This window comes from Cheilinus undulatus, linkage group 5 (genome assembly GCF_018320785.1).
Source record: "Cheilinus undulatus linkage group 5, ASM1832078v1, whole genome shotgun sequence".
Taxonomy (NCBI): Eukaryota; Metazoa; Chordata; class Actinopteri; order Labriformes; family Labridae; genus Cheilinus; species Cheilinus undulatus.
This window is the reverse complement of record NC_054869.1, coordinates 21442401-21469228: the sequence shown is the minus strand read 5'-3', so window position 1 is coordinate 21469228 and position 26828 is coordinate 21442401. Positions and strand designations below refer to the sequence as shown.

The window sequence follows — 26828 nt, the reverse complement described above, 5'->3', positions numbered from 1 at the left end:
ATTAACAGTAGAGCATGATGTGTATAAAACACGCAAGGTCGGTAGGGAGAAGAACGAGAAAGGTCTCCCCTGCCAAGAAAAGCTTGTGGTGTAGCTCTTCTCTTGTTTTGATAAAGAAATGTGGTACAATTCTGGTAAAATTGATGGTAGACTGGTTAATCAATCTGCTCTGCAAGGTTAGTATTTAGCCATTCAAAAAGCAGTGTGCTTGTTTCTCTTGTGTAACAATTTTAATTTACAGAACATTGTCAAATTGCATTACATTTAGTGCAAATAATAACACTTCTGATGTACAACTTAGAAATATACAAAGTGTGTAGATTACTGACAAAATATCAAAATTAAAAACACTAAATGCATTCTTTAGCTGACATTGCTTGTAGATGTAGCTCTTGTAATCATCAGCAAAACAATAATCCAGATCTTTCCAAACCTTAGACCCCTTTGACTAAAGAACCTGCTGGTTTAATCTTAACCATACAGATCTACTAATTGCAAAACTCCCAACCTTTGATGGCATCAAACACAATCGAGAGTTAAATTCTTGAGGTATGATGATGTGAAATGCTGACCCTTTCCCCACCCTTCCTTAAAGTGTTGATAAATGCACATCTGGTGGCTGTACAGCAAAGATAACCAGGACTTTTTTAGGGTTCATCCTGATGTCTAAGGCATCCTGGGGCGGTAGTTTATCAGTCAAAGGGCAGGAGGCCACTGCACTGTAGTGTGGCAAGTGAAATGCTAAATGTTAGAGTCTGACAGAGAAGGATGTTGATTTTATCCTACTCAACATTTTTCATGTAAGCAGCAGGGCTAATTTTCAAACCTGACCCTTGGTAATTGATAAGACTTTTTTGCTGCCTCATTAGGGGCTGTAAAAGGTGAAAAACAACACAAGGTGTACAAAATGTATCCACTCATCTCTCAATGAAAGAGAGGAATCTTTATATCAGACACTAAGGCAGGCCTTTTCTAAACACCTGTCAGAAACCATGAAACATGGAGGTTAAAGGCAGATATCTCTACAAATAGGGCCACACTTAGCATCTATAGACTACTGTCAACAACATTGATATCCAATCACTGATTATCAGTTCAACCTTGTCAAAACTATCATCCAACATGAGTTTTGAAGACTTAGAAAAATGCTCTTTATCTCCCTCTTCAGGTTTCCTTGGCCCATCACTATCTTCAAATTCAAGCGTTTAACAGTCAATTCACATTTCTCACATTGGTAAACTTATTCTGTTTTCTCTGTACAATACATTGTGTCCACGGTGCTTTCTGTAAGCTACTTTAGAACAATCTAGAAATATAAAGATTTCAAAGCTTTAGGCTCTGACCCCCCATCAAACCGCAGAGCGAGTCATCACTAGAGGGACAGGAGAAGGCAAGCAAGAGGAGACACTGTATCACACCTCCAAGCTTTTCCTGTCCTCACCTGCTTTCCTCTCTCATGGTAGCAGCAGCAACACAAGTAGCAGGATTACTAGTGATTAAAGCAAACCCAAAAGAAGTATGTAATCATAAGAAATGTACAAAACAATTTACAAAAAAACAAATAATTGGTAACAACAATTCAAAAACCACTTAGGAAACTCTTTAATTTACAAACAAATGTACCCATGACCAGCAGATGGTGTTAGGCCTTTAAAATATGGCTGGGACGACAACTACTGATGGATTAAAGCCATAAAACCAGTCCCTCCTATGAGCAGGGGTCCTGTTGGACGTCCTGAATGATATGCTGTCCTGCATGTAGAAAGAAAAAAACACATTCTAGTTGACTGGTGAATGGGTCATGTAGTCCGGAGAGCCATGAACAATGTTGTTTCTACAGAGGAAAATCTCAGCCTCCTAAAGCCTGAAAAAAGAAGAAAGAATCCAAGATTACATACAAAAATGACACAAATAAAACAACCTAGTGTCTATTTTTTTAATTTTACATCAGGCAACAGCTAAGTGACAATCAATACTAATCAACAAAAACATTTTTTTCACAGTTTGAATAAAGAAATGTTGCGCCTTATGGTTACCTGTTTGTGCTCAGAAGAGAATCGGCTTCCCAGCTGTTTTCTCCTGGACGTAGGAGGTGAAGCGTTTAAGAAACTTGGGATATTCTCTCTTGGCCACGGCTCTGAGGACTGAAGCTGGAGCCCATCCTCCTGGGTTTACTGCAAAATAGAATAATCAGAGCAACTGTGAATTAAAACATTTCTTTAAAGACAGAGAATCCCACAGTGCAGAACAGACAACAGTCTAGAGCGCCCTCTAGTGCTAGAAAAAATTTAACTCAATTCTTTCTTAAGTCCCCCTTTAAGTCGTCTTTTGTCAGAAAGAAGCCAAGGGGATAGAAAGGCAGTTTCAAGTCTGGCTGACATTTGCAAGTCACAAGCGTGTAGTTTATTCAGCTACCAGCTGTAAAAGAGCCAATTAGCAGGAACATTGGCTGATACGAAGTGTTTCTGTATTTTTACAAAAGGTAGTAATGCCAAAAAAAATAGTCAGAAGTGACCCAGCTAGTCATGCAGATTACCAATAATAAAAACAAAAACAAAACACAAGCCAGCTGGAATCACATTTATGACGGTACATTTTTATTTTCCTTTTCTATTTTGCTACTTAAGTCTTCATTGGACCTTGATAGACTAAGGTCATTTCTGATGATTAAAACCCCTTCTCACAACCCAAACAGATAACACCATCCAAAGCGCTAGCAGACGTTCCATTTTCCAGACTTGTCTTAGGGTATTACTCATGAACACAATACACATCTTTAGCCTGAATTATCCTTCTTACATGATATTGTTGGGACATATTCTGGGACTGGTGTGAGGAGTGTTGAGACACAAATTACTCCAGCAAGTGTTGCCTTTGCTTTCAGGTAGTGCATTTTATTGGTAGGAACTTTTACTGAGGTGTCAGGTGTTGCTAGATGGAGAAACACATACAGTTTTCTGAGCTACACATCGACTAAGGTAACACACTAAAGGTAACAGGGTGAATACAGAAAATCTGACATTAAATTTAACACTTTTTAAGACCTTTTTCAAGCACTTCTGTTTACATTTTAAGACTACTGCATCGTGCAAAGTAAGTATGGGTTCTGTGCCAGTAGTTAGACAAAAACGTGACAACAAAGAAAAGAAAATGCCTGTAGTAGAAACCGTCTGATACTGTAAGGAATCAGGATGTATGGTCTTATTTTTCTCTCAAGTGGCATCTCAAGTTATACCACAATCTAGAAGTAATTATTACATGTTCTGCACTGCAGTTAAAGCTAAAAAGTAGAACAGCCTACATTTAGGTTTTAAGAAAAAATACAATGCCCATTCCAGGATACCTATAGAATGTGTGCACGAACACTTTACTGTTGCAGATGATCAGCCATAGCTCAGTTTAGCTAAGTTGTATTAATGTCAATATTTCCATTCCCATCATGTTATGTGGACTGTAACCTTTTTAATATAAAAATTAAAAACAACATTTAAGACCCCATATTCTGCATTTAAGACTTTTTAATACCTTTTTAAAGCCTTCATTTTGGCTAAAATTGATTTATCAACTTTTAATACTATTTAAACCCTGGATAATGGGCATGCTCATCTCCTGCAAGTGGAGAACAATGAAGACCTTTAATGAATGGCAAATAAACCTTACATTAAAGAAAGAAGATATTGGATTGTCTTATTTTCACATAGATGCCACACTGAGGGCATAGATTAACAAATTAGAGTGTTATGTAGCCCTCAGTGGTTTTGTTTTAAGGCCTAGCAGCCTGAGAATATCATTAATGATTTTTTCATCCCCTCTTTAGTCTTGAGAATTTTGTTGGGATTATACCTTTTCCAAGTATGGATTTTATGTTAACAAGAAACAGTACTCCAGATTGACTTTGTCTCAGTGTTAGGTATCTATATTTGTTTGGATTTATGTGCTTGTGATTCTTAGTGACACTGATGTCAATGATAGGATTGTTTTTCACTTAGCCGCTGTTGTTTCCAGTGATAGTGACAGTAGGTGTGTGACATTTTCTCAGACTGAGGGACACTTACCATTGGCAACGTAGGTGATCTTACAAAGGATGTTGTCTCTGCTGATCTCTTTGTCACCTTCTGGTGGGCTGACCAGAGTTTGGCAGATCATGGCGACATTAATTTTGGCACGAACACACCGATTAGTAGGCTGAAAGTTTAACACAAATGTAAATGTTAAAAAAACTCCCAGCTTTAATATAAGCTGTGATGGAAGTTGAAGAGGGCTGGCACTATTATGCCTGATATTTACAGTGCCTTGTTTGACTGAGGGATAATTATATTTGGTAATACATCAAATACATAACAAAAAAACACTTGGATGTCTGAATAAATCTGGAAAACATCACTCAATGTATAAAATAACATTAAAATAAGAGGATTCAGCACAAACAAAAAAGCTGAACTTTCACCCCTTTTTAAATTAAGTCATGATTTTAAAACAAACCACATGTTTCTACACAAGAAACAGCGTTTGTCTGAAAATGAAAACTAAATAAAAAAGGTTCAATTTAACTCTTTTACATGTGGTGTACACTCTTATTTTCTGTTGAGCTGAGGGTTTGTGTCATCCTTTCCAACAGTGCTCTGCACAGGGCATCTACTTTTTTATGAATCAACTATGTTAACATGTAAAACAGCAGACAAGGAAACATGTTTATCAGAGTTCTTGTTTCACTAGATGCTAACTCACAACTGCCGGATGGCATGAAGTGTAATGTCGCAGTGATTATACAGAAAATCTCAATTTAATACTTTTAATACCTGTTTTTCAAGACCCTCCTCATACGATTTAAGAACCATTCATATTTTCAATTTCTAACCCATTACATAAGGGTGTGAAAAATGTGACAAAATCAACAAAAACCTCAGTAGTATTTGTTATTGCATGCAAATTAAGCGTTCTTGGGGCATTCTGAGATTAGACTATGAGAATTAAAAAACAATGGTTTGATACCATAAAGCATTGGGACAATCGATGGTCAGATTTTTCTACTTAAGTGGCCAGAAAGCGACAGAACACAATCAAGAATTACATTTTTCTATTTTAGCACTGTATTTTAAAACTCAAAGTAGCTAAGACCGTATATTCTCGCATTAAAGGCTTTTTAGTAGTGATCTTACTTGGGCATTGTCATGGTCCACAGAGAAGTTGCAGACCAGCCATGTGTCGGGATCATTTTCATTTGTTGCCAAGATCTTTCTGATGGCTGACAGATAAAGAACGTCTCTCTGCGATGCAGGCCAGACTCTCTGAAACACAACCAGAGGCATTACGCTGGGATCAAACAGACCACAGAACAGCAATCATCAACAATCATCAGTGTTGTGTAAAAGCTTCGCTTACCTTGTGCGTCTGATAAACAATGACCGCGTTATCAGAGAGTGTTTCCACAACGTTGAAATTTTCAATAGTGGCTGTGGGAGGAAGAGGTCAGATGGGTCATGACATTGAAACAGAAAAAAACCCCAACTCCATATACGTAAGATGCCGACTTCTATTGTAGTTAACTCACTCTCCCAGTCCAATCGCACAGAGGTGTCCCAGAAGTAGTGGCAGACCTCATGTCCTGTTACCCCCTTCACTGCATGAGTCGCTTTGAGAGGATCCAGCACAATGCCATTCTCCTCCACTTCTCTCCTGTACACCTGTTGACACAAAGTGAGAAATGAATAATTAGATCTGAAGCACTAAAAACATCCTGAAGTATACTCTTAATTCTACCATGAAGCATCTCTCAAGCTGTTCTGGTGTAAAATCACTGAGGGACACTCAGCAAAATACTTAAGGCAGTTTTTCAACTAGTTGTGACTTATGATTTACACACGCAGGAATGTTTTTCACTATTTAAACCTCCTTTGAAATATTGTTCCTGCATGTGCTCTGTAAACCATTATTCTGCAATCACAGTTCCTTTTTTAAATCCTGAATAAGATTTAAATATTCACAGCCAACAATCAAGGGAAATGATTCATGAGCTGCTTCGCTCCTCCGTGCTTACCTTCATCTCTCCTTCTTCTATTACCAGCTGCCAGTTGGCATCTCCACCCACATCTTGAAGAGAGTAAGTCATATGATTCTGCACCATCTCCTCCACCTGAGACACAGACGAATATTGATTAAATCCTCCTGTTTTCTCATTTCACGATTTGAGGACCAGCTTAAAAAAAAGAAGTTTGAGGAGAGAAGACATTTTAGATTTAATGATTTATAGACTTGAGCAATGACACACCTGGCACCTGTGCTTGTATTCTGAATAAAGTCAGAGCAGTCAAAGAGAAAAAAACATGGCTTTCTTAAAATCTTAGGAATTTCTTAAGAAAACATAACAGCTTCTGAACAGTGGCCACATAAATATTATACGCTGTAACTTAACATGAACACATGCACATGCTCATGCTGCAGAAGTGACGAGGGGATAGGAAATGAGGTTTCTCTTTAAACTAATCAGGGTTATTATTACAACCGCTACGTGAAGCAGACAACCTGTCAGTCATTCCAGGAATTTCTATTTTTTTAGTCCTGATGCATCACATAGCACTATGGAGACTAAAGCATGCTGCTAGATGGAGCTGAAATCTTCATGAAATCCTGGAGAGACTGGTTAGTAGACATTCTCATGCTCTCTGCCTGCTGCAGTGGGAAGAAGCAGTAGACGGATGCGTACCCCTGCAGAAACAGGTGCTAGCTGCGGAACAAGTACAGTACCTGCGTGCTGAACCTGTGAATGTCGTCCGAGGCACTGACTAGCTCAACAGATGATAGTGAAGAAGAATGGCTATGGGGCTGTGCAGCAGAAAGGAAGATTGAAAGAGAAAGGAATAAGCAACAAAGCATTAAGAGGCTCTGCTGCAGAGGTCCACAGGGCACTATCAGAAATAGTTTTCACATGAAGGTGCTGCATAAGCTCCCAAATTACTGCAATAAGAGGCATAAAATGATTTTTTCTGTGAAGAAATTGAAGTAAAGCATGGAACAATTAAACAGGAGCACACAAGTTGCACCAGCAAAGACTTGTGGACAGACCAGACAGGTTGTTAACTGACTAGACTGCAGACAGGAATGATGATACGATGAGAATAGCAGCGCTCAATTTTCTTATATTAGAACAGGAGGAAAATGAAGCACAGTGAAAACAGAGCTGTGTCGGGCACCTTGGTGGCATATCGGTGGGTACCGATCGTGGAGTAGGCGTCTCCCGCAGGCACTGGAGTCAGTCGAGGTATCCTCACCTTCTCCGACTGGCACTGAGGGACAGAGAGTAGGAGTATAACAGAGAGGACTGGGTGTTACTGCTGTTCAGCTAATTTTGCTTGGTAAAAGTTTACTAAACTGTTTTAAAAAGAGATAGAGGTAGAAATGAAGTGTTAGTTCTAGGTTTTATGTGTACTTTTTATACTTAGAGATGGGAAAGGACAATTTGTTCTGAACATCATACCTGCTCCTCTATCTTGTCCTGTCTGTCCAGTGCAGCTTCCACTGCATCGAAGAACTCATCTTCATTGATCAGACTGTTGGGCCCCTCCTGAGGAAAGGAAACAGTGTCATCAGTGAAAGCATCCTTTGGTTACAACACTGAGAAAAGTGCAGGGTAATATAGAAATGCACATGTCAACGGGGGAGACATAACAAGGATGAGCCAAGAAATCTTTCACCAGCTGTAATTAATTAATCTAATTTCATCTAACCTCATAGTCAGGGCCTCCGTAGTGCGACTTTTTCTTCAGTTCATTCATGGCAGACTTGTAGGCATCTTCTACCCTCCTTCTTTTCTCTAACTCCTGAACAAAGAGGGAGGAGAAGTGTTGTGTTTTCAGTGTTACACAATTATTAATAAAGGCGGCATTTAGGCTGGAACACCCACTGAGTTATTGCTGTAGCATTTAAAGTAGATCTGATCTATATTTAGACAACAAACAAAAGGAGTACAGCATTATATGCCCAGATCATCCTTGTCAGAGTGACAATATTTCGCTAATCAGATTACAACTATAGGAGACACAAATAAAGAGGACAAAAAGGGCAAATCCATCACTTCAGTTCATTCATCTCTGAACACTCAAACAGGTTCTACATAATCTCTCATTCCCTGCCAGAGGCAAATAAGCACACTTCACTCACTTCAACCAGAACAGACCGCTCCGACTGCTTTAACCATCTTTTCTTTAAAAAACACAGAAACTTAAAAAGACACCTTCAATATCAAGTTTGTTTGTGACAGCGAATGAATCAAACTGAACTTCTTACATACACTAAAACCACTTCACGGTGTACAAAAAGGTTCATATTTCAGACAGTATAAGAAAAGAAAACTAGTGCAGTAACAGTGACGTTACTGCTTTATTTACTTCTGTACTTGTTTAAAAATACTTTAAAAAAAAGGAAAAAGATCAGACAGCATCAACAAAACCTCAACAGAAAGGTGTGAACATGAAGCATCAGGCACAAAGTAAACAGGAGCCGATCCTGCTCCCAGCTCTGTTTCCGCACTTCTCACACATTCGGACAGAAACCTACTGTGAAGAAGAGACTGCAGGTCTGCAGAGGTATCCATTTCTGTGTCTGGTATTTAAGCAGCTCTGTCCCCTTGTGAAGCGAAGGCCTCAACAAACTGCACCAAGATGTCCGCGAAGTCATTTTTCAAAGTACTTCTGTTCACTATCAGTGTTGGCAGAAGAGGATTTTTCCTTCTGGTGTGTTTTCTGTGGCTTTTTCTATTTCCCAACTCCACATCAGCAGCTAAAGTTCACACACACACACACACACACACACACATAACTAAACTATGATAAGACTGAGGTAGTTTCACTCAAGCACTGTAGCGAACTGAAAGCACTTCCCTGCTTTGGTTGGATTTTAGGGTTGGGCAGCTCGCTTTTGCACAGGAAATAAAGAAACTGGTTTGACAACATCAGCTGAGCTCATCATTGTAAGCATGTCAAGCTCTGAGGAGCATACCTTTACACAGATATTCTAAAAGCTCTGTAGATAAGGATAAATAAGTGGCTGAAATAGATGCTGTGAACTCCAAACACTCAACCAAATAATGAAGGGTTAAAGTTCACTAAGGACAACAGGTGCATTTGTGTTCTGGTAAGCAGGTTGGACTATTTTAAAGTTTGCATTGAGTAATTATCAATAGCCATTTAAGTAAGTTTTCACTTATCTGGGCTGTGTAATCTATGGATTAGTGAGATGTTTTTGCCCTAGTTCTATTGTTGACTAAGCCTGTTTAGTATCTATAGAAATCATCATGCTTTACGACTGAAACTGGCAGCTGAAAACTGAAACATATAACAAGAACTAGTGGTAGACTGTTTATCTGCCTGATTATAGCTAGTGCAATATTGTTCATTTTCATAACATGCGTTTTTACTTTTGCCACATTAAGTACAGTTTGTTTGCATAGCACATCGGTTCCAAACAACATAAAACATGCACTAGTAATAACGGGTACTGATATTCCCCTGAGTAAACAATATCAATGGACTCCTGCTAAAAACACCAAAAATGAAGGCCCCCAAACTATCTTCCTTAAAAATGTATGAATAATTCTACCAAATATAAACATGCAGAAATTAGAAACATATTAAATCTTCAACACATATCAATGCCATCTCGTCAAAAGCTAAAAAGAGAGGATAAAAATCCAGGTTTGTCTGCTTTCACAAGCACAATTTCACTGCCACCCTCATGAGTAGGGACACACGATATTATCAGCCTGATATCAATATCGGCAGATATTAGCTAAAAAAGGCAAATACTGTGTCTGCAGATAAAATTTTCTGCTGTTATTTACATCCGATTTTTTGCCATGAATATCAGCATATATTGGCTGTAAAATTTGGCCATATATACTAATAAATTTGTTGAGTTTTAGGCTGGACCAACAGACCTATGTAAGTTGAGGTCTTTTTCTTTATTCATCCTCATTTTTTAAACTTTAAAGTGTGTTTCAAGACAAGAAGTTTGTTTCTTTTTTCATCCTCAAACCTTAAATTGTGTTCAAAGGACTGAACTTTTAATTACGTTAAACATATTTAAATATCTGTATCAATATTGGTATCAGCTAAAATGAATTTGTAAATATCAGGAAAAATCCAATATTGCGCATCCTTAATCATGAGATAAAATATATTATAAATTTATGAGGGATGCAGCATTTGATTAGCATAATATCAGTGTCCACAGATAACAGCTTAGAAAGTTCATTATCAATATTGGCAGCTATGGACATTTCTGCTGATACTGTATTTACAGCCAATACATTGTCTGTAAATATCAGAACAAAATGGCTTTGTTCATGACTCATTACTTAAGTTTTAATGATAGAAGTTTGTTTCCGTGTTCATCCTTAAAAGTGTGTATTCAAGATAGATGTTTATGTTGGAACTGTGTGTATTTATCAGTATTAATATTGATTAAAATAAATTTGTGAATATCCACTTGTTGGATATCAGAAAAAATCCAATATTGTGCATCCCTAATATCCCTACACCTTTTGTGTTGTAACATTTACCATGCTCAGTATCAACATGAATGACTGTTTCAAAATGCTACAATCTTGGTTAACATTTGTACAGCAGTGTTGCAACTAAGCCCTGATCATCTGAAGGCAACAATTAGCTCCTCAGCCTTTGGCAATCCATGCAGCGGGAGCTGCTGACGCGCCCACTCATGTAACTGCTGATTACTGACATAACACTTTGCACGCTGTGAGTGACATTTAAAGCACGTGTGGAGAGGGGGGGCTGTACCTTATCCAGTCTCTTCTGCCAGCTGTCCTCTCGTTTGACCATCAGTTCGATGCAGTGGGACAATGTAGACAGGATCCCTGCTGTGGTGGCCTTAAAGGTGATGGCCTCACCCTTGAAGTCTATCCCATTCATGCCTTTTGGACTGGCAGGGGAAAACACTGACACAGACAATGAAAATGAATCAGATATTAAGCACCAGGCGACTGAAATTCTGTTTTATACGGATACATTAGATTGTAGCTTTGAGTGATCAGACAGCCTGTGCAGACAGACTCACATTTCTCTTTGCTGCCGTTGTTGTTGTGATTGTATTCACCATCTGGTCTTGTAGTTGCGGGGAAGTCGTCTTCATCCTCTTCTACTTCTGTTCATAAAACAACAACATCCTTATATTTGTGTATTTTTTTGAAAATCATAGCATAAATACCTAAACATGGACATACACAAAATCAACATAGCTGAAATTCTCAAACTTGTTCAGTAGGAATGGTAAGTGTTTACGTTTTCAGAGTCACTTGAGCCAGACACTTTTTCCTCTGTGGGTATTTGTGAATTTCTTTGAATTTTTTAGTCACAAAAGGTCCTTAACTAAATTACATGTTCATATACAAGAGAAAGTATAATGTAGCATGACTCTGATTGATATCAAAAGTTCTTGCTCAGATATTTAACATCCCATAAAGAGCCTTGTAAATGGATATTGATTTATACTTCCTTTCTCAAAAAACCTTATCAACCGCTCTCCTTCTACACTCACATTACAAGAACTAAGAAAAAAGCTCTACATCTATGAATTACTTTCTTAGCCAGAAAATGTCAAGATCATTTCCTGATACCACAACCACAGGGATCCATTTATCACATTTTCCCCAGGTTACACTTAATCTCTGCTACCATATAAGCTCCTTACAGGCATATGTAAGCTTATGATTACCTCTGTCTCTCTGAAATTCATCTTTGGAGACAGCATCGGCACAGGAGTCAAAGTATTTCTGCAGGGTGTCTACTTGTCTGCACAGAATGTCCCGGAAGGTTTCCATCTCTGCTAGCTTCTCACGCAACCTGTGCCCCTTCTGAGCACAGAGAGAAACAGGGTAGGGAGAAACAATTTAAAGTCTGTCAGGGGAAAGATTCATGGCAGTTTTTTGTTTCAACCTAGAGCCAGGGTAAAAAGAGGAATAAATACATCTAGTACGGATGGCTAGACAAACCGCAGCTGACTTGGTCTTTAGCTAGTGAATTAAGAGATTACTGTAGTATATTTGGCCAAAGTTTGAATTTGTATTGATAGAAATACTTCAGATACAGCAGTGAGGATCAGTTTAACATCAGTCCAAAATCATTCAAGCCTCAGCTGTTAGTGTGGTTTTCACCTTGAAAGAGGATGTAGATGTAGCAGACAAGGCACTGGCTGCAGAGGTGAGAGACAACATGGAACCATGACGCCTGAGACTGGTTTCTGAACCGTAGCCAGACTCGGCCTGAAACCAAAGGAAAGAGAGAAAGTGATGACAAAGAGGAAAATTGAGGATGCTTACGATCATCACAGTTATTTTTATAATTATATATTCATTATGAATACTTATTGATATTACAATATCTGAACCACATGCATTTACTGAACTTTGTAATACTTTGAAAACAAGCATTAAATGAAAATAATTATGTAAATAGAAATGTTTGTGAGATAGTGGTGACATACTCTTGTTTCCAAATTATAGCAAATGTGAAATATTTAACACACAAGACAGAATGAGTGCAAAACAGTACGCAGCACACTTCTTTTTAATCTAAACTTAAAATGAAGCTTGACCAACTCCTCTAGACAAATGGAGAAATAAGATGCAAAAAGGAAGGAGTATAAGACCAGCAAGTGCATGAAGCAATAAAACAATAGGATATAAAAAAAGATGGTCTGAAGCTCATAAAAGTAGCAGTCAGCAGCACTGAGTAATGCTCAGCCCAACCACAACAGGCTCTACACCTACATAGACAAACAGTCTTTTGTAAGGGACCAAGGATGACAAACAGAAACACGCAGGAAACCTTCCAGCAGACCTGAAACTCCTCCTGGTTGTGTAACAGTTGAAATAAATAACCGTTGATCCCGGAGTGAACAGATCTAGGCTTGAGTGTAACTTTGTGGACAAAAATACAGCACACTTATACTGCAGTATGAAGTGTACCGTCACACATGGCATTGTATAACAGATCTGCGTTAGACTGGGCATTAGGGAGTGGCAGAGACTGCAATTGTTCTATTAAGTTGTGACTGGGTGAAGGTGAAGCCTGCGACTATCAACTAAGCACAGCAACAGAATTTATGTATAATAAAATCAGTGTGTACAGCTCTTACAAAAGTTAGTTAATCTTGTTTTTAACACAAACAGTGCGACAAACTGCATTGTCTGCTATCAGACAGAGAGAAGCAAAAGAGACAACAGGTGCTTTCATTCATAGCTAATCAGGAGAATCACTGACTAGGATGTGGCTTCAGACAGAGAGGCGTGTTTAATGAGTCTTCATTGATAACCTGTGGTTAAATGATCACCTAAAAGTGTGAATTTTCCTTTATTTTAACATAAATCTAAGTTTTCTATCTCACAAATAGAGGTATTGCTTAAGAGCAGTGGCAAAGTGAGGAGGCGGTCAGGCGATAAACCCACATACATTCCTCCGCTAATTGCTATTGCATCACCTGTAACAGGATGACAGACCGAAGGAGCTGGCTTTGACTGCCGGTGAACAGATCGGGAGCTGATTCATAATCTCTACTAAGAGCAGCCACTAGAATATGAAGTCTGATTTTTGCTTTTACAGGGTGCAGTATGTTTAAATTGACACCACCCCATGATTACTAAGAAGCCAGAATTACAGCGATGCCTTTACTAGGGCTGAACGATTTAGGAAAATAATATAATTGTAGTTTTTCCTCTTATCTTGCAATTACATTTTAATATGCAATAATTTTTAAAATGTTCTCATGCTAAGTATTTTTAATAGTCACAAGCAATATATTATTCCATACTCTGAGCCTACACATATTAGGTTAAACATAAAGTGTTCTTTTCTTTAGGCCAGAATGTTTAAGGATAAAATTAGATGATGCAGGAGTTATTGACATTTTTATCTGTCTATACATTAGCAAACTGATTGATTTGTTTGACTTGCAGCTGTGTAAACAATCATCATCACAACTAGGGCTAAATGATTTTGAAAAAAAATATCTAATTGCAACAGTTTGGACTCCTTACAAACACAATGTAAGTTTTTGTATTAAAGGGAATGATGTTTTTTTTCTTTGGTTTTTTTTAAATATTTCTTCAAACTATTCTAGAAAAAAGTCATGGTTGGATGTTTGCATGACGTGTAGATCATTACATCTCTGCTGCAATTTAATCTAACTTTCAATTAATTGCCCTGACCTAACCTTGACTTCGCAATACAGATCAGTTTAAGGATTTTCTCTTAATTTTATAAGACAATGAATGAAATTATAAAAAAAATCCTTTATATTCATTTAAAACCCATAGAAAGCATGATCAATATGAAATTTAATTATTTAATAATAATTAAACAAAAACTGTAGCCATAAAACTGACTTCATCCAGACTAGGCTAATTTGACAAGCTTTAATATAGACAGGGTAGGGCGAGAATAACATCTTAAGAAAGATGTATCTGTCACGTTGAAGAGCAGCATACAAGCATAGCTTATGTCAGGCTAGACTGTAACTGAGTGGTCGCACTGCTGCAATGCAGATTTTATCAAAAATAGAAAACTTTTGCCTCCGCAAACAGTAGAGCAACTGTTAGTGCAAGAGCTGCATCCTAGGTTTGTTATTTAAATTTTGAATAGAGATCAATGATTGATGAGAATTTATCTCCAGTTTCAGCAGCAGTGTGTCACCAACACTGGGTTAGCATACATTAATATTTTGATACTTCAAAAGATGAGGGATTCTTTATCTCCACTGCTAGAGTTACACAACTCTCTGCATAAACTACTTCATTCCCAAGTGTTACAATCATTTTGGTTTCCTGAAGCAACAACATGTCATGACCTTGAACAAACACACAAAATGTGCCAGTGTTTACTTCATGTTGACCTTTTGGCACCGCCTACACTTCAAACAGCTGAGTACAACAGTTTTGCAGTTACATGAGTGGCTAAATATTTGGACAAAACCTGATACTAGCTGAGAGCATTTCTTGCACCACAACTACAATACCATCTAAGATATTCTGCTCTGTTTCTTCTAATAGGTTGCTGAAATCATAAATATGCTTTAACTTGTTTGGGGAGAGACAAAAAGGCAAAGCAGAGTGCTGAGGAAACATGGAGATCAGTCTGTGAAAACAACAGAGACTGCCATCTTAATGCAACTGGTCAGATCCTTCAAACAACATGCAAAACAAACACATTTACATGCAACACGTTACATGACATTGTGAGTTACAGCCTTGTGATAATTAAGTGTTTAGAGTAGCTGAGCAAAGCATATATTTTGTCCTATATCACAGCTGCTTGAAAATGTATTAATGAAAATGATCTCTTAAAAATCTACTTTAAAGCACAGCTATGCTTTCTAAATGTAATTTATAACTATCATAATCATCCTTATGACTATTTTCATTTTTCATATTCATATTTTAAATGTTCTTTGCAATTACTGACATGCCGTTAAGTTCAACACGCGGCTAGCCAGTTGGAAATGTGATACTCTTCAGGGATGCAAATTCAAAAATAATTTATTTTACAATCCTCAAACGAGTGCAAAGATGGGTCCTCTAAGTCACACCCCGATTACAGCATGCCACTTAGACTTCAGTGAAGAAGGTAACAGCAAGCAAGCAGCATGCAAACATGCTAAAGCCCACCATTCGGCCATTCCAACACCCAAGGCAGAGCAGGACACTGCTGCAGTCCCGGCGGTTAGCTGGCCCCAACATGGACCTGACGCTCCCCCAACACTCCTACTGCTCTTACAGCTGAGAGGCTTAAACCAGTACTCCTGTTTCCCCGGACACACCTCAGTGAGGAGCAAAAAGGAAGAGGAAGACGGGGGGGAAGAAAAGCCTTACAGCCTCCGCTTAGCTCGTCAAGAAAAAGAAAGCAGCAGCGATGGAGGGAAATGAGGAAGAGGGAGAAGTGATTTGCTCTTGAGCAGCCGGAGGAGAGGCAGAAGAAACAGACGGAGCAACAAGGATGAGTCTTGTGTTTCCTCTGCAGAGCAAAACGGGTCTGCTCTCACTCACATCTACCGCAGACGCACACAGGAACTCAAGACACACATACATGTATGTACACCACACTCCTGCTGCTTACAGAGATCATCAGACCACACACCCTGATCTGTGAAACCTTTTCATCTTGTCCGTCTCTTTGTCCAATATCCATCATGGAGCAAGAAACAGGGACTCTGTGTGTTTGCATGTCAGAGAGAGAGGTGTGTTGAAAAGGGTGCACATATGCATGCATTACAGAGCGAGGGTCCAGGGCTGTCTGGAGCTGTTTGTGTGATACCACACTAAAGTACCAAACGGGTGGGCGAGCAAAGCAGCCCACTGAATGTTATGACAGAGAGAGAGAGAGAGAGAGAGAGAGAGAGACAGGCAAGGCAGAAAGTCAGAGGCAGGGAACAACACTGCTCCTGCTTCACTTCTACCTGATCTCTTTCATCCTTTTTAGTTCTCTTTAGCTGATATCTCATTGTGAAGCCAGATCTAGGTCAGCTGTGTTCAGACTGTGCCACCAACAATCCTGAAGATGAGACCACAAACTAGGTAAATAAAAGGGGGTTCCCTCTTTCTTTCCACACCCCCCCTTTTAACCCAACAGGATGGAACAGTCCTCTCAGATCCAGAGTTTTATGTGTCCCTCTTGATTTTTTGTTGCGGTGAGAGCGCATGTCTAAAAAAGATGCATTATTTATCAAGAGCTGCACTTAACGTCCCCACAGTTAGCACGACTTTTTCCACCAACACAAACACACCCACACATAAAAACACAAATGGCCTTGCACAAAAACTGCTCTTATTCACTGCAAAATAAAAGATTGGTGATGTGGATATGTAGGAGATGGTTGGTGGTTTATTAGAGCTATTTAAAAGCTGTTACTATGATTTGCTGGACACCTATTAATGTGCATTTACTGTTGTTCATAAATTCAAACTGATTTAAGTAAATGCAATTTAACAAAATATGTAACACTATAGCATCATAAAAAGCCCTTAAATTAATTCTATTAAGACAATTAGTATGTGGTTAGTCTGTAGTCTCAAAGATAACAACACTAAGCTAAAAGCTTTTAGGAGGTCTTTAAATGGTTTTATTAATTTGTATTGTTGTTGTTTTCAAGGTGCATTACAGACACTTTGTTTTGTATTTTAGAAGGCCCTTGTGTTTTGTATAGCTGATACGGCTGCTCAGTTATGGCAGAAATGCTAATTGTAGTTATTTTCAATCAAATTGAGATCACAACTCCCAAACATGGTTACTTGCTGATTTTATATCTGCATCAAATGGATTTGAAATACAAGCAATGCTACAATAAATGCCTGGATAGATGTGGCAATGGAGATTTACAACATGGAAAAGGTTCATTTTTCTGTACATTTAAGACTGGAAAAATACAGGTGTCACAGAGCAAAGTGGGTGCAATCTAAACCCTAATTTTTTTTTTTACATTTTACATTGAGGGAACACTTGTTTTATCAATTTTACAGTGATCACACCCCCTTTTTCCCTTATATTGATATATTTTATCATTTGCAAATTGAATAAATAAAAACTACCACTTTTGTTTATGTGTGTTTTATCTTTTTCTAGATGACTTTCTCTCTGGATGTATATAGTTACCTTTATCTGGCTCCTCTGGGTAGCCATAGAAAAAAGTATCCATAGAATAGATGTCAACAGATATGTATGACAAAGACCCAAAATTTATTAATATACCTAGAGGTATGTTGGTATGTCTAAATATGTATAATTTAATGATAATGTATCCATTCCTTTTCTTATCTGTAAATATAAGGACTGTATCTTTTGAAATTAAAAAATAAATTAAAAATAATGAAAAACTAGCAATATATGAAAATATAAAGTACTAAGTCCAAATACAATTAGAAAAGATGATAATTATGAATAAATAATAATAAATGAACCATGTTTGAAGTATGGGTGTTATATTCTTGTTGCAAAAAAACAAAACATTTACTACAAATGACAAATTCCATAAACAAAAGAAGCAAATGGCATACAGCCCAATAAGTGTGCAATCATGTTTTATCTTGTTTTCATGATCACTGGAAGCCTGAATTCTGACTGAAATTAAAGTCCATTAATTGCAACACTAATACCTGATCTCCCAGAAATTCAAATTTGGCTGAAGCTTGCATTTGCTTTAAAGGTTTGTGAATGACAAGTTTTTAGACTTATACAGTGCTGTTATCATGATCCGGAGAGGGATTCATTTACCTATGTATTTGTGACTTCGCAAAATTAACTGCTCCTATAAAATGATAGTGAGCATTTTTATAAAACTTCTTCAGCCAGGGGAAACAGATTCTTTAGTTTTTATTTGGTGAAGCTATAACCTTGTAATAAAACTATACCTTATCACTGAGCCAACAGCAAACAGAGCTTGATCAAATGCCAATATAAGTGATATAAGGCTGAAGTTTTATAGTAATGTCCACAATAACCTCTATGGACTGTACACAGCCATGCCTCTCATGTTTATCATAAATACTAAAGATAATTAACATGAACAAGAGGAAGAGGATAATCCACAAACCAAGACTGGCTTGTGTTTACAGCCATGCTTTATCAATGAAGATAACACTTCAGCTTTTTAATTCTTTGCTGATCTAGCACACGGGTGAGTGAAGTGCTCTATGTGAAAAAATCTTCTGATGACTGTAAACTGGTTGGGGTATTTTTCACTGCAAAACTTTTCTTGGAAAATGTAAAGCCTTCAGTCTTGGAGCCATAAATCACTTTGTTAGGGTCAGAGAAAGTAACAGCAGTGTTTGGATTACAGTCTGGTCATATGGATACATAAAAACTGAATTTAGACTGTATAGTTAAAGACTACTCTTCTTCAGCTTAATTACAAAAACAAATATGGATTTCATTCAGACAGTCAGATATGGAAAAAATGCTTCTGGACAGGATTTGATAACTTTCAGCAAAAGGAATGAACACTGTAATTTTCAGAATGAAAATGAGAATGCTCTGAAAGTAAGAAGGACAGTGGAGATATCCTCAGATAGATGTCAGCAGTTAGAGCCCTCTCGACTCCTCAAACAAAGATTAAACCAGAGCACAAGTGTAAAACACTGCATTATCCAGGCCCTTCTCTGTACACTTGGGGGCAGTATAGGTACACATTTATAGCACTGCTGTAGGTACGGCTATACTAAGCCTATTGAGGTTACTGTAGGTCACAATCCAGACGCTGCCCTGAAAACTGTCATGCTGTCGTTAATGGACTAGAGACCTGCGGTCACCCACACTCAATTAACATGCCAGCAGCCAGGAGCACGAACAAAACCAGCTTTTAGGAGACAAGTTAGCCTAATGAGAATTGACAGGATAGTGATTTTTTTTTTCCCCAAGGGACATATATTAGGGTGGTTTGTAAACTACAGGTTTAAAGGCTGAATAAGACAACAACAAAACTACAAAAATGAGAATAATAAGGACATGAATTCATATCAGTCTTTCACTGGTATTTATTCATCTGCCTCTTTTAATCTGGCATTTCATTGTTTTTTAAAGAATTTGTATTAGGGCTGTTTCATTATAGCAAAAATCACAACCACAGTTATTTTGATTGATATAGACATTGTGATTATAAAACTCTGAGACCTGAGCTTTTGCTGGGAAAGCATCTTTAGTTTCTCCCACTTTTCTGGGATGAATAGGACCTCATAAGTTAAAACTTCAAACTTGTCTCTAAAAAAGAATTTCTTGTAAACTGTCCTTTCCAAAATCCTTCAAAATTCCCATGAAAGTACTCCAAAATGTCTGTATATACTCCTCAAATCTTTCAGTAAAACTATTTCATAAAGAAAAAATATTCCAAAAAAAATTCCCCAAAATTTTTCATGTAAAATCCTGATATGTTCAAGCAAATGTCAAAGCAAATTCTAAAAATTACAAAGATATTCCCCAAAGTTCCATGGAATGATTGGAATATCCAGACAGCCAAACACTCCCTGAAATTTCCATGTAAATTTCTAAAAAAAAAAAAAAAAAAAAAAAAAAAAGCCTCACAAATTCCCAGTCCTATTCCAAAAAAAATGTTTAGGAGCATTTCCCCAAATTCATGAAAATGCAAAGAAAAACAAAAAACAAAAACTATCTTCCCAAATCCTCCAATAAAACTCTCTAAAATATTCAAACATACCCTCTAATTTACATGAAAATACTGCCTAATTTCTATGCAAATTCCCCAAACAGCAAATTACATAAATTTCAATGCTGATTTTGGACAATTTTCCAAAAAAATCTAATAGCAGAAATAATTACAATGTTGTAGGAGAGCCAAAAACATAAATGAGAAATTATTAATACTATTCAAGATTCAAAAAAATGTTACTGTCTATTACATAGTGACATAATTTTACCCGCAATTCAAAGCTCAACCAACACAGTTAATATCCACACCCATTAGACTCAAATAAAAAACTAAAGATGGGCAATTAATCTAAATTTAGATTAAACTGCAATATGTTCTACTTCAATTTTCAAATCCCAATATTTCTTTCAACTTAAATGTGTCTAAGTTTTCAGTTTACAACATTTTTTGCAGCAGAGATGTTACGCTCTACATATCATGCAAACATTCAAGTGTCAATTTTTTATAGAACAGTTTGGAAAAAATCATACTTTACTTGTTTTTATATGTTTTTCATATCAACAATGAGAAAGACAGTAAATAATTATTCCCTTTAATACAACAATCCATGTGGAATTTGCATGAGTCAAAATAACCACAAGATTTTTCAATATTATTTTGCCTCCGTTTAATCTACAAAAAATTGTGTTTGTTATTATGTAAAATGACTTATTGCTCGTTCAATGAGAAAAACTTAAGGTGAGAAACTTAAAAAATAATTGTATATTAATTGCAATTGTAATACTGGAGAAAAAAAACAATTACATTATTTTCCCAAATCATTCAACCCTAATAAAAACATACCAAAAGTTACATAGGTTGGTCAAAAACATAAGGGCAGAGCATTGAAAAACCAGTATCTATTCAACATTTTATTAAATGCATACTGCAATGGAAATAAACCGGTTCTTATAAGCTCTGACATGTGAATATATGAAGAATTAATAAAATAATAATAATGATTAAAAAAAAAAAGTAACTTGGTTTTGCTGACATATTTTGCACACAGGACCAAACCTATGGACAAAACATGTGGAACATGCAACACAGAAATCGACAAATCTTGATTATCTTGTTTTCTTGTGGGACGGCAAAAGTGTAACTGAAAATTAAACTCAATGACTCCCTCAGCACTAATTACAAGTACAAACTGATGGTGTACAAGTGAGTTGATTGTTTGTAGAGTAGGTTGGCTTCTATGAGAGCAAATTAATAAATAGTTAATAAAATGTAACACATTTTCTTTTTAATTGTTTAGGTATAACCCCAAACAGCATGATCGACATATCTAGTCAAGTATAAATTCAAAAATATCCCAGAATTGTCTTGTAAGCAACAGCATCACATCTTACATGCTTGATACACTTTAAGTTGAGAAACAAAGCATCTTTTCCTAGATAGCAGCTGCCTGATATCTGATGACTGGGGATACCCCCACTTCAACATCTCACTCCTCAGATTCCTCACATTCCCAGGGGGGAAGGTCTGTGTGTATGCCTTGTGTGTATCTGACTCCCTGAATCCCAGCCACACCCAGCTCCCTGAACTCAACAGATCACTGCCTGTCTGTTCATAAACACCCTGACCTAAAATTGAACCCAAAAAAATAAATATGTGAATAAGGCAGCTAAGTCATGTTTTCAATAAAACATCAAGCAAGTCAAAAAAGAATCAAATATTTACCATAGCCTTAGCCACTCACACCATACAACATGAGAAGAATGAGTTTAGATTCCTGTCAAACTCCACACAAGTCCAAAAATAAAAGCTTATCAGGGGCTGGATTCAAACACACTGAGCATCTGAAGTAATACAAATGACTTGCTTACAGTTGAGAAAAATTTCCAAGAATGACTTAATCCCGAGACAATCTGTGTGACAAGCAAACTAAGTCGTAAATAAAAAGTAAGCAAGAAAAAAAACATACTTTGAAGGATATAAACCCATTTCACTCACCTTGTGCAGCTCTATTGACTCAATCCACTGGAGTCTGTGTTCAGGATCTTCAGCTCTCAGGTACCAAACGCTGTCGTTCACACTGATGTCAAAACGACACTCGTCAAACTCATGAGGCTGCAGAGAGAAGGAGAGGAGAAACAGTCACAGGGCGAGGTATGTCAGTCACGTGAGGACATAGTGTCATCGACTGTATTTTTATACCAACAAAAATGAAGAATCAATTAAACATTTTCCACTACTTCAGTAACATAAAATGCAAAATTTAACTGTATCATCTCTAAACTTGTCTTCTTGTTTATGGCACTGGCTGACTAGATATGACATATTCTGGTTACACATGGATTTCATTAGTCACAGAAAAGCTTCTTCCTCACAATAAACAGCTATTTTAATGAGAAACTGATGTCTTATGTCTGAAGGCACAACCCTAAACAACTGCTGCAGACAGAAATGTACAAAAAAAGCACAGATTCTTTCAGCATGCCTTTGCCTGAACCTGGGTCATCACAACCTTTCCTTCTGCTATTAGGCCAAATTTTTCAACTATTTCACTCCCCTGTTCTAAAATCCACCCCACCCAACTCCAACCACTGACCGCCTTAGGCACCCAAACACGTGCACAAAAGAATTCCCCCCCGTTTCCTCTGAGATTGGAATTTGACCACTGCACTCAGCTGAAGAGAGATCTGCCCTGCCAAGGTTCCTGAGAAGGAGTAAGGCACCGTTTACTTGGAGCTCGTTCTCGTTTCTCTCCTCACAGCACCAGGGCTGAGTCTCCACTGTCAGCTGACATAACCTCACGTCGCACATGTTTAATTAGATTTGCTGAATGGCGCTCATGTGCTGGTTTATTTGCTGCCAATGACAATAGCAACATACATGCTAACTATGAAGATAAATTTCCATCCTGCATAATTTTGCACTACAAAACCTTAAAACTTTAAATGCTGGGATTATGTTTCAAAGTTTACATATCTGGGATGCTGACAGGGGTGAGTCCTTATAGTCCCACAGACCCTTCCTCCTCTAGTTTCAAACTCACTCTTTAAAATAGGGGTGAGCAGCAATAGTAACCTCAAGTGCATCCAGGCATGTTGCCATTACCGGTTAGAGAAATCCAGTTTATCTTACTGTGCTGTATCAGACACGGCCCATAAAACTCTGCTTTACAATCCACTTTATAAGTCTTTCATTTGGCCAGGAATGATCTCTTTCTCCCTGCGTAAGCACTGCTGAACATCCACACTGCACTGACTTTTTTTCTCAGACAAAGACTGTAGCATCTTTACTTTAAGAAAAGAGGAGGTGATCAAAAACTGATGATCATAGCTTTCTTGAGTGAAATCTACAAGTTCTCCTTTTCTATACATTTGCTTTAAAAATAAGAATGCTTACAAATTACACTCAATTATTGACATAAATGTTTACTTTGCACAGAGATGCTGAGACATAGAAGCGAACTAATGTGAGCTTTCATGAAAGACCTTGCCTACATGAGGAATTTTTGGATGGTAACATTTCCTGCAGTAAGACAACAGCCTGGTGTGCATATGCAGACAGTGTGTAACAGACTGATGTTAGGCAAGAAAAGCAGCTTGTTTCTGCATTCCTTCGCCCTCATACTGCTAGCTTTAGATGTTTCAGAGGAGGGGACAGGCAGTAAGAGGGTCATACTACTCTACTTCTTACTGAACATGTGTAGTAAAACTGTATGCGCTTGGCTAGTCTACAAGCAGAAAACACCACAAATGTCTCCTAGGATCCATTTGGGTCAGCACAAACACAGGAACTGTTGTAACGCTCCCTCAAATGAGCACCCTCACAAGAGGAAACTAACTGTAATCTCTCATGTTGTGGTTTTTAATCCTGTTTTGAGTCATATAATCCTATTGCACAAATCACAGCAAAACCGTTTGTTTGGCCTCTGTACTTGGTAGCGGTATGCTCAGAATGAAGAGTGAATATTTAACCAGGGTGTGGGATTACAACTTAGCTCACCAACAGGAGGCCTGCACAGGGAGAATAAATGTCCAACTTCTATAGTATGTGGTTAATTCGTATCTTAAAATGTAAGGAATGCAAATTTTAACCAGCCTCTATACTGACTGCCATGGAGTAACGGAAAAATGCTTCCAAATGACTACTGGAGCAACAATGCCTTAGTCTGCTAAAGTAGAGCTCACCCTGTGATGTTAATAACAGCCTCATTATGAGTTAATGTTTACCTCTGTATTTTTGAGAAACGTGGATCCAAAGACTTAAAGCTCGCTGTCATGCTAATGACAGGGAAAGACGGGACCAAATAATCAAGACAGCAAGAGAGAGGTAACCAAAATCCAAGTGCAATGATGCAGAAAACGAAACCTTTCATCGTCCCTTTCTTGAAAAACCTTCCCCCTGAAAGTATTTCACAGGTGCTGAGCTCACAGTGCTTTTTTTCTCATGAATAGACAGAAGCAGAGTAATGTTTGGTCCTCAAAAAAGGGTAAATACTTACTGTGATGACAGCCTTGCTGAGGCACAGAGACCCCCTGCAGCCGTACTCCCGTTCATCCTCTGACTTGTAGTAGCTCAAAGTATTGTTTTTCAACACGACCCATCTGTCCTGCCATCCGTGTATGTAATTTGTCCACTGTAAACACACAAGAGGTACACACTGATGAGTAACAAAAAGTAGAAATATGCAGTTACATTCAATTAAATGAGCATGTAGAAAATTAACGCTTAAACTTGTGTGTTGTTTTTTTTTTTTTACCAGTGGTGTGTTAATGTGGCTCATAAGCCAAGAGTCGAGGTTTGTTTTCTGTGATAGAACACAATGTAACATACATTGGTTCACCTCATATTACCTTGCTTAAAATGCCTCCCAGCTCCACATGCTGTCCAGATTCAGGGTCCACATCCTCATCCGAACCAGACGATGAACTCTTTTCGGACATTTAAATCCAAGCTTGAAGGAAACTTGAACCAAATTGTTTCAAGAAGGCACTAAGACCACTTTGCTGCACGATTAGTTATGATGTTAAGTTCAAACGCTCCTGAGCCAAATCTGCAGACAGCCTATTTAACTTAGCCCTTATGTCAGCAAAACAGGGTTAACTATCCATAGACTACGAGTGTGAAAAGCAATATTTATCTTCTATCATTAAATCTGTCCAGGTTATCTTGTAGCAATCTGCTCTGGAGGTGACAGCTGAGTCTCAACTTCTTGGCTTTGCGGGCTTTGTTTTGAAACTGACGTCGAATACCAATGAGACTAGCTAGTTAGCGTTAGCTGTCAAACGACGCAACTAGCTAATTTTATCAACTTAAGCTAACGAGGAACTTGGCACTGTTCGTGTTAGCTGTCCTAGCTGCATCCGAGGTTATCGATGAGGAAGGCCTTCGTCTCAACACTGCACCGCAACTTCGAGCTACAAATCCCCAGCAATAGACTCTTTCCCTCCTGTGGTTCCGCAGTTTGGTTAGCAATAGCTGAGAACTGACTAGCTTGTCTTCATTCGGGTCGGGGGGGAGGAGCTGCAGCCACGCTTTACTGTGTACGTTAAAGAGAGAGAAGCTAGACACGATCACTGCAACTCCGGAAGAATATCAAATTAAAAGCATGGACTCTAAGGGACGAAGTGCTTGAGAAGGATTGTTTCATCTACGATTACCGTATCTGAAACCGGTGAATTTTTACTTTATTTTTTAATGTTTGGAGGTGCACGGAGTGCTGCTTAAAGAAACGTTTTATAGATGCACTGCGCAAATTATCAGAATTAATTGCCTATATTTTGGCCAACTTTACTTGAAATTTGCCATAGTAATCTCAGATGTATCCCAGTAAAGCATAAACGTTAATTGTTTTTTTTTGTTTGTTTGTTTTAATCCATAACATTTCATAGACATGAACCAACGGTCCTGCTTTCGGTATGTAGTTCCTGTACACTAGGATTGACATGCATGTCAACTATGCCAAAGGTCAAGTTTGGGTTTGATAGTGATCTGTGGACCTTTTTTTTCTATTACGTGTTCTTTATACCTGTAATGATGCCAAAGTCTACAGTTCATGAGGTCCACTTCGTATCAGAGAAAGAAACTTATGCCATCAGGTTGTAAATGGACTGGCTAGCTGTTTAGTTTATTAACAGATTTAGATAGTATACTTATAGCGTCAAATGGAAAATTTCATCAGCAAATATTCCCCTTGATGTACGTTTTGGCTTTTCTTGGACTAGAATAGAATAGATACACAGGTACAGGACCGTACACGTACACTGGATTTTTGTGCATTGCTCTAAGAGTCAACTCTACAATAAAGTATAAAAATATAAAAGTACAAAAAATACATAAAGTATGAAATAGGAAAATATAGACAAGAAAAAATAGTGATAAAGATAAAGTTGTATTTCTAAAATACACAAGGAATGCACACTGTAAAAAAGGAATTGTAAAAATGGAAAAACATGTAAACACAAGGTGCAGCATGCTGTACTTTCAAGCCCTGGGATTTTTTTATAGGTGTTATTGCGCGAAAGTTTTTCTGCTGGTATATGATTTTTCAAACTATTTACATTTATCTTAACTTTTATTACTGCACCAGACTAGACGTATGAAAGGGATATTTCATTAGAAGATAATCGATTAGACTTTTTTTGAATTATTGTCAAAATATAAAAGGGACAAAA

At 37.7% G+C, this 26828-nt stretch overlaps 1 protein-coding gene across 3 annotated transcripts; it reads right to left on the bottom strand.

Moving 5' to 3' along the window:
* Positions 1-1584: 1584 nt before the first annotated feature.
* On the bottom strand, positions 1585-25683 carry LOC121509862 (ceramide transfer protein-like). Of its 3 annotated transcripts, XM_041787604.1 has the most exons (18): positions 25008-25683; positions 24656-24790; positions 22156-22272; positions 12167-12274; positions 11728-11866; positions 11071-11157; positions 10794-10951; positions 7725-7817; positions 7475-7561; positions 7191-7283; positions 6745-6822; positions 6038-6133; positions 5552-5684; positions 5383-5453; positions 5160-5288; positions 4056-4185; positions 2037-2174; positions 1585-1864 (listed from the first exon to the last, which is right to left on the bottom strand). In XM_041787604.1, exons 1-17 carry the CDS (start codon positions 25095-25097, stop codon positions 2047-2049), a joined length of 1872 nt encoding a protein of 623 aa, XP_041643538.1. In that variant the 5' UTR covers positions 25098-25683; the 3' UTR covers positions 1585-1864; positions 2037-2046. The 3 variants fall into 3 exon arrangements, with proteins under 3 accessions (XP_041643538.1, XP_041643536.1, XP_041643537.1); XM_041787602.1 differs by lacking the exon at positions 6745-6822; XM_041787603.1 differs by lacking the exons at positions 6745-6822; positions 22156-22272; positions 24656-24790; positions 25008-25683 and adding an exon at positions 16143-16208.
* Between the last annotated feature and the right edge of the window lie 1145 nt (positions 25684-26828).

What these genes read in the sequence shown, in the direction of transcription:
- LOC121509862 (XM_041787604.1), bottom strand. Translation starts at nt 25,097, where the DNA reads ATGTCCGAAAAGAGTTCATCGTCTGGTTCGGATGAGGATGTGGACCCT. An exon ending in TCAGCAAGGCTGTCATCACA is followed by an intron (nt 22,273 to 24,655) that starts GTAAGTATTTAC and finishes TTCTCTCTGCAG; the next exon opens with CCTCATGAGTTTGACGAGTG. An exon ending in TGGACCATGACAATGCCCAA is followed by an intron (nt 4,186 to 5,159) that starts GTAAGATCACTA and finishes TTAAACTTTCAG; the next exon opens with CCTACTAATCGGTGTGTTCG.